General features: G+C 40.4%; 1 protein-coding gene across 1 annotated transcript in view; it reads left to right on the top strand.

Annotated features, from left to right (window-relative positions):
- The window catches only part of THSD7B (thrombospondin type 1 domain containing 7B), a 755,959-nt gene that overhangs the window by 265,250 nt on the left and 476,865 nt on the right, over positions 1-13,844 (top strand). Inside the window, exons 5-6 of the mRNA XM_036320836.1 lie at positions 48-203; positions 10,941-11,138. Of these exons, the coding sequence (XP_036176729.1) occupies positions 48-203; positions 10,941-11,138 (354 nt within the window). The remainder of the gene's footprint in view (positions 1-47; positions 204-10,940; positions 11,139-13,844) is intronic.

Raw genomic sequence — 13,844 nt, 5'->3', positions numbered from 1 at the left:
CAGAGAATGTGACATGGTGCATTATTTTTTCTTTTTCTGTCCTTTAGTCTTTAGACCTGTGGACAAAACACTATGCTTGGGGCCTGCCCCTGCAGCCTCTCAGCTCTGCAGCGTTCCTTGCTCTACAGACTGTGTGGTGTCCTCCTGGTCAGCCTGGGGTCTGTGCGTCCATGAGAACTGCCATGATCTCCAGGGGAGAAAAGGTGAGTGGCTGTCTGTGTGTGTGTGTGTTTCAGTGACTTCCGGTGCACACACAATTTCTCTGGAGGCTCAGTGGCCAATTAAGCCTGCATAAGACAATATTTGTTTGTAAAATTTAGATAATCAGTTCAGCTCTGACAGCATTCAGGATATGTCTATGGAACAGAAACCCTCACCTTGATTGATCTTCAGATTAGGCTCATAGCTAGTGAAGTAACTATTACTCAAAAAATCATATAACTTGATTTTTTTTAAAATATATATTTTATTGATTTTTTACAGAGAGGAAGGGAGAGAGATAGAGAGTTAGAAACATCGATCAGCTGCCTCCTGCACATCTCCCACTGGAGATGTGCCCACAACCCAGGTACATGCCCTTGACCAGAATCAAACCTGGGACCTTTCAGTCCGCAGGCCGACGCTCTATCCAGAGCCAAACCGGTTTTGGCTAACTTGATGTTTTATATGTGTAACGGGATACTGAGGAAATTAGACATGATTTCTGTAGACACATCGGGGAAAATTGTTTTTACATATCTGTTTTCAGATTTCCACATGCTGAATTTGATGTTATTTTTCATATTTTCATGAAGGGCATTTATGCACGTTGATACTTTCAGTTGTGCTCAGCCTTAAAGTGAAATCTTAAAACTTTATGTCCTTGTTTAATTTGGTAGTCCTTGGCAGTCTTGCTCTCTTTCATTTGCTGTGAACATCTTGACTTCTCTTTCACTGGCTCTTCCAATTGCATTGATATTATGTCCCATTACATGGCAGGGCTAAAGGAAATATTCCCTTTATTAAGACGAATGATATCAAAGGACAGCCCAGAAGTGAGGTCACATTTCCTAAGCACTAATTCCAGTGTCCACATGCAAAGAAAGAATATGTGGGCAAGTGTTTGATGTTTTTAAGCTGGTGCTCTCAGCCGAAACTCAGGTGTGTTTGAAGACCCACATTTCAGCAGTCCCCACAATGCGCAGATGCACATTATGTGCCCAGCCAGGCTCACTCACCATGTCCCCTGGCTTTCCTTTATTCTGACTCTTGTCCTAAGGCAAAAGAGGTGGGTGTATATTGAGTGTAAGTCAAGGAGAAGAATCTAACTTTAATTTTGTTATCAAACAATAGAAATCTGGATTTCAATGGAACCTGGAGTGGTGGGGGCTGGTGCTACTTCCTTATTCTATATGTAACCAGAGTATCCCCAAACCTTGCCAGCTTATGGAAACAAATAATTTCTCATGAATACTAAGACCCACAATCCATGGTCTGAGGTCCACGTATGCATAATTGGACCACATCAGTCTCTTGGAATTGCATATGAGCTTTCCCAGGGGGACTTGCGTGTTATTAGAACCAGCCCTCTCATGTCCCCACTGTGTCACTCTGTTTGAAGTTCACTATTTAGAAAATGACGTATAATTGGACTTAGGCTCCCCTGGCCTCTGTGGCCGTGGCTGTCCATGCTGGTGGGACTTTGCTGTATTGAGTCTTGCCTTCCTTTGTTTTTCAAGTTGTAGAACCTACACCAGTCCAAGTGGGGCTTACTTTATTTGGGACACTTTGCTGCGGCAGAGGTAGGGCTAAATCAGAAGGACTTGGGACACTTTTGCTTATAGGTGTCAGAAACACAATTTAAAGTGACTTAAGCCAAAGGTGGGAATTTATTAGCATATATAATAAAAAATAAAAGGGAATATAGGGCTGTGTCCAAAAGTATCCATAAGGTTTTATGTCTCAGTCTTCCTCATTCTTCTCTTTATCTTTATGATCTTCTGTTTCTATACTCTTCTATTCTTTTCTCTTTGCCCTTAAAATCTTCTCTCTCTCTCCATATTTTGGTTCTATCTTTGTCTGTATTAGGTTCAGTTTAAGGCAGGCCCTCTCCATAGGATAAAGAAAAGTCTTAATTTTTTTTAAACTGCTAAACTTTCATTGTGTGTCCTTGCTATCGGCAGATTTACTGTTACCATACACATTGTAGTGATTATTCATCTTAAGAATAACGGATATCAACCATTTGTCATAACTATTTAAAGCATTCTGATTTGAAACATCTATTTCTTAGAATTCATTAAAAAATTCTAGTTTTAGAGTTGTTCTAAATCATGTCAGTGATAAATTACTTATTTTCTGTTTTTTTGAAGGCAACATAACCTTCAAACATTAGTTTCTTCATTTGACATTTGGTTTAAAATTAGGAAACACTATCTTATCCTAATAATCTATGTTCAAGTAACATAAAACTCTACTTATGATTTCAGTAGGGCAGACTGTGAAAGTCTCTCAATTCCATTTAAACTTTCAGATATAAGTTGGCATCAACATGGTCTACATCTACAAATTGCAAATTGGAGAGTGAGGCTAAATTTTTTTGTTTTCTTGATTCTTAAATATTTTTTAAAAAATATTTTTTAGCCCTAGCTGGTTTGGCTCAGTGGATAGAGAGTCAGCGTGTGGACTGAAGGATCCTGGGTTTGATTCTGGTCAAGGGCACATGCCTGGGTTGTGGGCTTGATCCCAGTGTGGGGCATGCAGGAGGCAGCCGATCAGTGATTCTCTCTTACCATTGATGTTTCTATCTCTCTTTCCCTCTCCTTTCCTCTCTGAAATCAGTAAAAATATATTAAATATATATAATAGATATAATATATATATATATATATATATATATTAAGTTTCTAGATATAATTGTATCATAAAATCTATAAGTACATTTTGTGTGGAAGTACAAATGTATAAGTACATTTTCCAAAGCCTTGTAATAAAACCAACATAGTGTCTTAAAAAGGATGGTATCTTAATATATTTTTAATGGTCAATTTTTTCAGTGTTATTGAGATTTAATTGACATATAACATTGTGTAATTTTAAGGTATACAACATAATGGTTTAATGTGCATATATATTGCCAAATGATTACCACAATAAGGTTGGTTAACATATCCATTATTTCACATCATTGCCTTGTGTGTGTATGTGTGTGTGTGTCTGTGGTAAGAACTTTTAAGATCTACTCTCTCTCTGTACTCCCCCATATTCATTGCACCATTATTCATAATAGTCAAGACATAGAAACAACATCTGTTGGCAGAAGAATGATTAAATAAAATATAATGTAAATCTATATACACACATATAAATACATACATACACATTCACCCACAAAGGGATCTTATTTAGAAATAAAAAGAAGGTAACCCTGCCATTTGTGATAACATAGATGAATGTTGAGAGCATTATGCACAGTGAAATGTTAGATAGACAAAGACAAATACTGTTTGATCGCACTCATATATGGAGTCTTTTACAAAACACACCTGAATTCATAGAAACGGAGAGTAGAATAACAGCTGGGGGGTGGGGAAAGAGGAGATGTTGGTCAAAGGACACAAACTTCCAGTTATAAAATGACTGCATTCTGAGGATCTAATGCTTAGCATTGTGACTACAGGTAACAATAAATACTATATTGTGTATTTAAAAGTCGCTGAGAGTAGATCTTAGAATTCTCAACATCAAAAAAAATCGAAGATAATTTCCTTTTTATAGTAAGTAAAATAGAAAGAAATGTCTTTTCTAACAATTCCAGGCAGAGTCCTGGAGCTGACTCCCATTAGATAATCTGTGTCAGGTGCTCTTCCCTGATCCTGTCGCTCTGATTAGAGGCCAGGTCCACCAAAGGGCCAGCTCCATCCAAGCCTCACAGACTGAAAGTGAAAGGGAAGCAACCCCCTCCAGGGAACATGAGGTGCTGATGCCACAGCAAGAAGGTAGAAGCAATGCTATGCTCAAATGTAATAAATGTTTTTTTGCCCTTTGTTTTGGGCCATAGAGTCTTTACAGAAATTCAGACAATTTGTGTGTGTGTGTGTGTGTGTGTGTGTGTTTTCTCCTAATAATTCTATGCTGTAATTTTTGTCACTTGAGTCCAAATTTTCACAAAAAAACTTTGTGAAACACTGCTCTATTAATGTTTACTTTAGTCTTCCCTTTCTACATAACTCAGAGCTGGTTCATGGAGCTCAGTCAAGACACTCACAACATTCCGACCCCTCCCTCCATCTGTCAAACTTTTTCCTCATTGGCCCGGATACCCCTATTGTAGAAGCCAACTCCTGACAATCTACGCTGGTCCATTATTCATTAGACATCACCCACTGTGGGTTGACTTTTGTCCTTCAAAGTGCTATGGCCAGTGCGAACCCCTGGTACCTGTGAATGTGACCGTATCTGGAAATAAGGTTTTGCAGATTCAGTCAAGTTAAAATGAGGTCATATGTGATTAGGGTAGTTTCTAATCCAAGGACAGATGTCCTTACACAAAGAGGGAAGTTTGGACATACAGACACGCACAGAGGAGGCCATGTGTAGACAGAGACAGACATTGCAGTGATACCTCCACAAGCCAAGGGATGCAGTGAGTGCCGAAAACCGCTAAAGGCTAGGAGAGGCACGGCGACCGTCTTTCCCTGGGGCATTCAGAGAGAGCGGGGCCCTCCTGACAGCTTGGTTTTGGATTTCTAGCTGCCAGAACTATGAGAGAGTAAATTTCTATTGCTTTACATCACCCAGTTTGTGGTAATTTGTTTTGGAAGCCCTAGGAAACGAATTAACTGCCCACATTTGCATCAGCATTTAGGCTCAGCAAGAACACAACACTTCATAAAATGCCAAACGAAAGTGTAGAAAAGTAAAGCCATTTCTCTGAAACCCCAGAGTGATTTCATGATGGCCATGCCAGCAATAAGGACCTGGATTTCTGACTCTTCAGTTGAGAGTTCCTCAAACGCTAGGCTTCCTTCAGGATGTCCTCCATGAGCCTAAATAAGTTTGAATCAAGAGAAGGCTTATCCCTAGGTCAGCAGAGAAGTCCTCTGCCCCTGTGTACCACATTGGCCAGGGGGAACAATTAGCCTTGAGAGCTGATCATTGAGCTGAGTGGGGGATGAGGGTGGGGTCTGGGATGCCTCTTTGCACTAGTGCACTCCCTCTGGAGGGAGAGGGAAAATAGGCTGCAGTGTGTGAGAAAAGGATGCTGTGCTAAGGACAGTTTTAGAGCACCAAGTAACAGGCATGTGTGTTTTGTGCCCTAAATAACACATTTTTCAAAGAGAGGGTAGAGAGAACAGAACTTCTCACCTGAGTGTCACCACAGCCTCCTGCGGAGTTTAGCAGCAGGCTGGGATGGATAAGCATTAGACTGTTTTATAGGGCCCATACTGAGGCTAAATGACTTGCTTTAGGCACTACGTAATTGCAGACAGGAGAGAGTGTAAGTACAATGATTATCATTCAGGTCTGGGAGTTTGTTGTTTTATAAATGCTTCCCCAGAGCAGAGAGATTTTTGATTTTTAAGGTGTTGCTAAAACCTGCCAGGGCCACCTGCCTGTAATCCCTCTTGGGACAAATAAAGAATGGAGTTTGTCCTCTAGGGAAGTGATTCTGTGCCTTTCAGGAGTCCAAGCATGTTATGATAGCAGAAAGCAATCTTCTTGTCATTCCTACTGACTGTGAGCATGAGGTCAGAGACGCGCTCAATCTTGGACTGTCTCGTGGTGGTACCGTGGGCTCTGCCAGCCACTGACTGGCACAAACTAGATGTGGTTTAGCATTCCATGGAGGCTGGAGGGCACAGGCTAATGCATTAAGCATTGCTGACCTTTGCATGTGATCTGGATTGTTCTCATTTGAATTCTCTACCCTAAAGAAATGCACTAGCAGAAATCTCAATTGTGCATACTTTCCTAGGTTCTATATCTGTATGTATATTCATATCCGTATCCATATCTTTATCTATATCTATCCATGTCTATGTCTATGTCTATGTCTATATCTATATCTAATCTATATCTATATCTGATGGAGGATTTGAGGGGCAAACAAGACACCAGGAAAATGAATGTGGAAAACTAGAGATAATGACTCATTTCTCCTCACTGATCTTTTCCTCAGCCACTGTATTATAACTTTAGTATGTTCCTTTTGTTCACGTTTTTGTTTAATAGTAGAAAAAGATAAGAAAGCATGAAATTTTTTATTATCTAATAGTTTCTATAGAAATGATCTTTATATGGCTGTCATTCTCAGGCAGACATCATTCAGTCAGGATAAGGTTTGTGCCCATCAGCCATTCCGAGTACATCAGAAGGCAGCTGTTGTACACGGCCTTCGCACCTTCCGTCTGGTCTGTGACAGGCGGACAAGGACAACAGTGCTCGGCAGGCTGGTACTTGTCAAGTGAAGCCAGAACACCTTCCAGAGGGATTTGAATCGGGTCAGGTTTTATCATTCGTGGCTTTATTTTTGAGGCATTCCCAGAGTTATAATTAGAGATACGTGAAAGAGAAATAGCCTGAAACATTGCTGATGGATGAACTCTACCTACATGTGCAGCACATTTTAAAAATTATTTTTGATACATAGACATATATTTTTGTTCCTTTTAGACATATTTTGGAAAGGCTACCTTGCTCACAGGAGTTGTTCTGAAAAGGAAATGACGGGGCCCCTACATATGGTGTCACAGTGGATAATTGCTTATGTGGTAGAACATCAGGAATTCCATCCATACCCCTATCTCACTGCCCCCCAAGCACAGCATATAAAATCCTAAAAGTCTCCATAGGAAATGGCATTTTGAAACTGAGAGGCCATGACTGTCTTTGAAAAGACACTCTTTTATATTCTGAAACAGATGAATTTAGATAACACATTAAAGTAGGGAAATACATGGTTTATATCTCACATAATAATAATGGGGATCCTTTCCATTTTCTATTATTGTCTGCTAGATAAATCCACCTTTAATGGGAAGCATCTGAGATCATTTTGCTTTGTCACAGGTACTATGTAGAGTAAGAGACAGTTTTCTCTTCTCTGTGTCTGGTGTGTGGGAGCTGGTGCCAGGCCTTGCCTGCTTTTCATTCTAAGAATTGGGTTCTCGTGCTCACAACCACCTATCAATGCCTCCTCTTCTTGTCTGTATTCACAACGGGGTGTGAATTATAATGATGCTATAAACTGCTCCCCCTGCAGGGATTGTGGTTTGATTACTAGAATTGGATTGAAAGATTTAATCTGCTCACCTTCTTTCACTCAGGATTGTCAACACATGCAAGACTGACAGGGATAAGGACAGGTGGGGTGTTTAAGGTGGAAAAAACACTATCTTCTTTGCTCCTCCTGCTGGACCTTGCTCCCAGCTTGTCCCCATGGAGTTAGTGTGGAGTCACAGCTTCGGCCATGGGTAGCTTCGTTGAAGCTTATGTGCACACCTTTGGGTCACTAGCACATGAAGAAATACAGTCCTCAAATTTGGAAAAGCCCACCTAAGCCTCCTTTCACTTGTTCATGGCTTCAGTTAAAAAATATTGACCCTTCTGCTATTTGTTGTTCTTCTCTTTTCTCTCCCCAATCCACATTCACTTTTTCTAATGACCTCTAAACCAGTGGGCTAGACACTATATCCTTAGGTTGATAGAAAAATTAAAACCCTCCAAGTATTAGCCTCACTAAAGGTGAACTGAATCTGTGGTCAGGAAATGATTATTGTAACTCCTTCTTGCTACCCAGTGGCTAAAATTCCACTCTCTAAACTGTACGCCTTTAGTTTGAGGAGATGACCCATGTACCTGTCAGATTCACTGGATGAAGCGGGGCTGGGAGCCTCTTACACAAGAGCTAACTTGCATCCTTTCTTGTGAGGAAGTAACGACTCAGAAAGACCTCCGCTGAATTTCACACGTATCCATTTCAGGAGTAACGAGCCTTTGGAGAAGCAATAAAGCATCTTCCAGCCTTAGTTTTTAAATATGTAAAATGAGCATAGTAAGTGATGAAATAGTCTTGATGATTTATTAATTCGGGGTAATATAAGTAAAGTGGCTGTCACAGTCTTGGTGTAGGGTAGATCTTAATTAATGCCTGCGCCTTCCTCCTGTTGGACTGCATTCGCTGTGAAGATGAGATTTATGTTTTCTGTCCCTCCTGTGGCTTCCCACAGTCCATTAGAGTGATCTACATACAGCAGTTAATGTTTACGGGATGATGCTACCTGATTAATATGGAATTTAGTAAATGAAGGTAAGCGGTTGGCTGGCCCCAGCCCCCATGGACTTGGCAGTTGTGTGTCTTTCAGAGCAGAAGCACCCGGGGGAAGCCTGATGTCTATTGCAGGCATGAACACTGATGTGTGATTAAAGTTAAGTGCTAACCAGAGAATCTAAGGTTTTTGTTTTATGCTGAGCTTGTGCTATGATCTGATCCTACTTAGAGTCAGGACAAGGGCAGCACAAATGAGTGACTGAAAGAATTTATTGACTGAGGAGCTGCAATCTATAGATTTATGGTGGGAAGGATGCACCTTGATTGATAGAGGAAAACTGCACATGCCCCTCCATGGCAGTGAGGTGTAGGAATAGGACACCCAGAGGCCCTCTGAAAAGACTGCTCAATTTCTGAGCTGGTTGTCAAACGATGTAAATCATGGAGACCCATGCCGTGTCCTACTCAAAGACGTAAATTAACAAACATAGGTGTCAGTAAGTGGAATATAGGCATCACCTATAGGAACAGAAGTCATCCAAAGTGTGTGGCAGTGAAAGCTCAGAGGTCAGTGTATTTGCTGCTTACATGTAGTTTAGAGCCCTGTATGTTTCAGGCATCTCTACTTGAGGTGGCCCAGGGAGGGAGCTGAGCCCTTCCTTGGGTTTTATTTTGACTGATTAATAACATGGACTGGGACGTATGATCTATAGAGTCTAAGAGTCTCTTTTAAAGGGAGGTCATGGGTTAACCCTAGACCAAGAAAACCCAAATCCAGCAGTTAGGACTCTATAATACTTGCCCAGCCCTGCAATATTCTAAGGAAGCTTGGCTCCCTCTTGTGGCCTAAAACCATGAGTCTGTTTGTTCTAGCCTCCTGGCTGTGCTAAGAGCAGCCAGTCTTTTGCCACCTGCACCTTGAACTTTGTAACCTTTTCGTCTGCTTACTGTTGGCGGAATGAGGGGCATGGCCCTGGGAAAACGATGGGAGAGACATACCTGGCTTTGTTACCCCTCATGCTTCCTAACATGTCCTCTTGTTGAAAGGGGGATGTGGCATCTAACTCACTTTCTGGAAACTCAATGTTTTCATGATATATTTCTATCAAAGACTCATTTTTTTTTTTTTTTACTTACCCCAAGGCATAAATGAATACTAATTTTTATATGTCACCATGCAACAAGATTGGTTTAATTTAAAAACTAGAGGCCCTGCCGAAACCGGTTTGGCTCAGTGGATAGAGCAGCGGCCTGTGGACTGAGGGGTCCCAGGTTCGATTCCGGTCAAGGGCATGTACCTGGGTTGCAGGCACATCCCCAGTAGGAGATGTGCAGGAGGCAGCTGATTGATGTTTCTCTCTCATCTATGTTTCTAACTCTGTCTCTCTCCCTTCCTCTCTGTAAAAAATCAATAAAATATATTTTAAAAAAAATAATAAATAAAAAATAAATAAAAACTAGAGGCCCGATGCACGAAATCTGTGCAAGGGGCTTGGCCCTTGCAGCCCCAGCTTCGTTCGGAAGGTTGTTTGGCTATCTGGTCTAATTAGCATATTATGCTTTTATTATTATAGATTAATTAAAATAATTGAAGCAGTTGATTTAATTTGGTTTTTAGAGGATGGAACATAAAATAGGAGATCCTTGGAAGGTGGGTGCAGCCCTCAGAAGTGAGGCATCAGGAGGACCACAGATATGAAATGCTTAGTAAAGGGATTTACTAGCTCTCAGTCACTTTTCTTTAGCTCACTGTGTTTTTAAAATTTATCTATTAGTTTCTATCACTTAAAAATGGAGCGATTTCATATAAAAGCAAAATATAATTTGGATTTCTGGATTCTTAGACAAAAATCAGAAGATTTGACAAAAGAGAGTCCATATTCCCTCATGGACACAATCAATGAAAGCTGAAGATTAGCCAACTATTTCAGAGCAAGGCACATCCTCCATAGTACCACAGACCCCACCACTCCCTATAGTCTTACACTTTATCCATTTCCCTCAATTTGTACCTGCTTGACTCCTATGAGATTGAGTTTGTGACTCTGTAGGCTTGCAGCATGTAAGGTTCATTTATATCCTAATTGTGGTGGAACTTTGTGCCCTAGTTTCACAGTACTTTCTTTTTTTAACTGAATAATAGCCCAGGGACCCATGTTTAGCCAGAATGGGGAGTGCAGGTCCAATGAGGTACAGTCTTCACAGGGCAGGCTGACCTGAAAGTCTCAGGGAATGAAGCTGTGAATGCTCAGGCATCTACCAAAGGAATATACCAAAGTGTAGTTATATTTTGACTTAATATAGAGTAACAATACTGTCAAAAATGACAGCAGAAAGAAAATATAGATTTACCTGTGTTTAGGCTATTTCTGTAAGTGTTCATTCATTTTTACTTATTTATTGATACCATTGGACACATGCTACTTGTGATTTTTTTTTATTATGTCCGAACTCTCCAACTTCTAGGTTGTAATCTTTAGAATGCAGATTTCCAGCTCTACTTCTTTTCCATTTACTTCTTTTATCTTCATATCATTCCCATTTCCCATAAGAGAAAACACATCACAGTGATTCATGTTTTAGAGCTGTAGGTATTCAAATGAAAGCTTCATCTCTTCACTAGCTGCTACTTGTTTCTTTTGTTGGTTAGGGCTGGAACTCTGTAAACGTCTTGTTTTCCTCTTTTTAGGATTTAGAATGAGACAGCGCCATGTCCTCATGGAATCCACGGGGCCTGCAGGACACTGCCCGCATTTGGTCGAATCTGTTCCCTGCGAAGACCCGATGTGTTACCGATGGCTGGTATCTGAAGGCATCTGTATCCCAGATCATGGGAAATGTGGCCCAGGACATCGCATCCTGAAGGCTGTCTGCCAGAATGACCGAGGTATGACGCACACAAACACAAGTATGTTCTAAGTGATATCTGCCCAGTGGAACAGCAGCAGTCTCTACCAGGTCACTTTCCTGAGAGGGAGAAACAGTCTGTTCTAATCTTGAATATGTTTAATTCAAGGGCCACATTGCTGCAGAGTAAGCTGCCTTGACTTCATATGGGGCCACATACTCCCTGACAAAAGAACACTATTTGATTCTGCCTAAATGTAATACAGTGAACCTGGAGATTTCGCTGAAGCTTTCAATTTATCAAGACATAGAACACAGACACTGCCTGGGTAGTCTTCAATTTATCAGCACAGAACAACTTTTATTTGCTGCTTTGGATGTCCATATGTAACATGCTTTTATATAGCTTTTATATATTAGTAACAAATACTACATTGTAAACATTTCAGGGCTACCACTCCTGAAAAAAATACTGAGCATCTTTTTATTCGTATAGCATTAGACTGGAATCATTTCTAGATGGAATACTAACATTTCTAAAGAACCAGTTATAAATGAAAGTAGTTGAGATTTACAAAACTAGTAACAATAGTGTATTTTCTCTATTGCCAGCCTTCTAGTACAATGGTTATTTGAAGTGAGATGTGATTTAGAAAATATGTAACTAACATAAAAATGAGAAAAGTGACACTTAAAAACCTTTATCCAACAGTTAAAAAAATTTGGTTTCTTGGAAGAATATTGAGTCTGTCTATTAATCAGCTCTACCATGAGAAGCGCATTTGTAATGCTCTCGGTGTGTGGAGTGAAATGTTTTGACTTATGAGATGAAGTAATACATAGAAGGGAAGTCAAAGTGGATTCCGAATGATATTAACATCTACACGGACTTGACATTCAACAGTGCATTTCCTTTCGTGCTTCCCCACCCCGTCTCCTCTCTCTCTCATTGTTCTCTCTTTCCCTCTTCCTCCCTCCTTTCCAGCACTCCCTTCCTCCCCTTTTCTCATCCACATTTCCTTCCTCCTTTTTTATTTCCTCCTTCTCTTTCTCAGTCTTTTTTTTTTAATTATTGCTGTAATTAAACAAATATACATCTTATTAGGTGATGTAATTGGTAACCCCTGAAGCCAGGTGGCTGTTTAATTAAATAGAGAGCAACAACAGATTGTATTAGCTCAGTCCTTTTTGACTAAATAGTTAAAACAAATAGTGGCTTTGAATTTTAACAAATAATTTTTGGAATGAGGTAACATATGTGCAGTTTATTAAGAGAGGCAAATGAGGTCACTTTTGTATTGCTTTCATTTGAATTCAAGAAGAGTAGTATAGAGATTGAGAACCTGGGCTTAAAACTGAGGCTCTAGTGTCAGACAGGTTGGAATTTCAAATCTGCTGCTCACCTGCTAGATGCTTTCAGGAAAATTATTTAACTGTGGAAACATCCTTTCATTCTGCTGGAAAGTGGTGATAACAAGACCTGCCACTCATGCTCAGAATATGAGGATTCAATAAGTGTTGTAAAAGTGAATAGTGAGATGCTGGGCACATAACCATTCGAAAGAAGCTATAAGCCTATTTTATTTATAATGTACATTTATTAGTGTTCTCTGAGCTGGGAGAATAAAGCAAAAAACATTCCTTTAGAAATAAAAATAATAATGAGGATGAGAATAACCATACTTCTTCCTCCCAACCTCCAACTGTGGAAACAAGAGAATCATTTCTTAGGTTGAGACACAATAACAAATGACCGTCGGGCTTTGTCATTTCATAGCCCGCATTGCAGACCTGTGATGGTTTATAATGTCTGTAAGGCTTTGGACTTCTTCACATTTTGTGCTGTGCCTTGCACAGTATTGCAGAGTGTGACCTTCAGATTTAAAATTACATATATGTATTTGGTCTTCGTCCCTGTTTCTGTCACAGAGCTCTTAAAATCTGAGGAATTTCCTGAGTGATAAGAGCAATGGAAACATCTTTTGTTATTAAATTTGGTCTCTGGTCCTTCGTTCCTGAAATTGCTTTCATAACGGTGAAATGGTGTCTCATAATTCATACCAAACCCCTTCCCAACACCACGGGTCTTATGTTGAGACTTATGGAAACCATCTAAGAACAGGTCTGGGCCAGAGGAGCCACCAAAAAGAAAGGCTAGAACTTTCTTTTCCGCCCCCTGATTTTCAGGGGAGGAGAGGGGCTGGAGGTTGAATCCATCACCAATGGCCAGTGACTTCACTCATCATGCCTATGCATTAAAGCCTCCATGAAAACCCAAAAGGATGGAGTTTGGTAAACACATGGAGATTTGGGGAGGGTGGCAAATGGAAGCTCCACACTCTTTCCCAAACCTTGCCCTGTGCATCTCTTCCATCTGACTGCTTCTGAGTTATATCCTTTCATAATAAACCAGTGACCGAGTAAGTAAAACAGGTTTCCTGAGTTCTGTGAGCTGCTCCAGCAAATTAATGGAACCCAAGGACAGGATCTTGGGATTTATAGCCAGCTGTTCAGAACCACAGGTGTCTGAGGTGGAGGGCAGAGTTATGGGGCTGCAGAATATGATGCTGTCTTCTGACAGGTAGTATCAGAATTGAGTTGAATGATAGGACAATCAGCTGGTACAAATCAGAGGCAATGACTTTACCATTCTACAGCAGTTCTAGAGTTTTATTGCATTTTCCTAGGAAATGGCTAATTTTCAGCGTTGATCTCACTCAGTTTCTATGGGGGAGAAGTAGGAGTT

The sequence above is a fragment of the Myotis myotis genome, unplaced genomic scaffold, assembly GCF_014108235.1.
Source record: "Myotis myotis isolate mMyoMyo1 unplaced genomic scaffold, mMyoMyo1.p scaffold_m19_p_8, whole genome shotgun sequence".
In the NCBI taxonomy this organism is placed as follows: domain Eukaryota; kingdom Metazoa; phylum Chordata; class Mammalia; order Chiroptera; family Vespertilionidae; genus Myotis; species Myotis myotis.
Note: the sequence above shows the minus strand (reverse complement) of the source record. Positions and strands in the feature narration are given on the sequence as shown.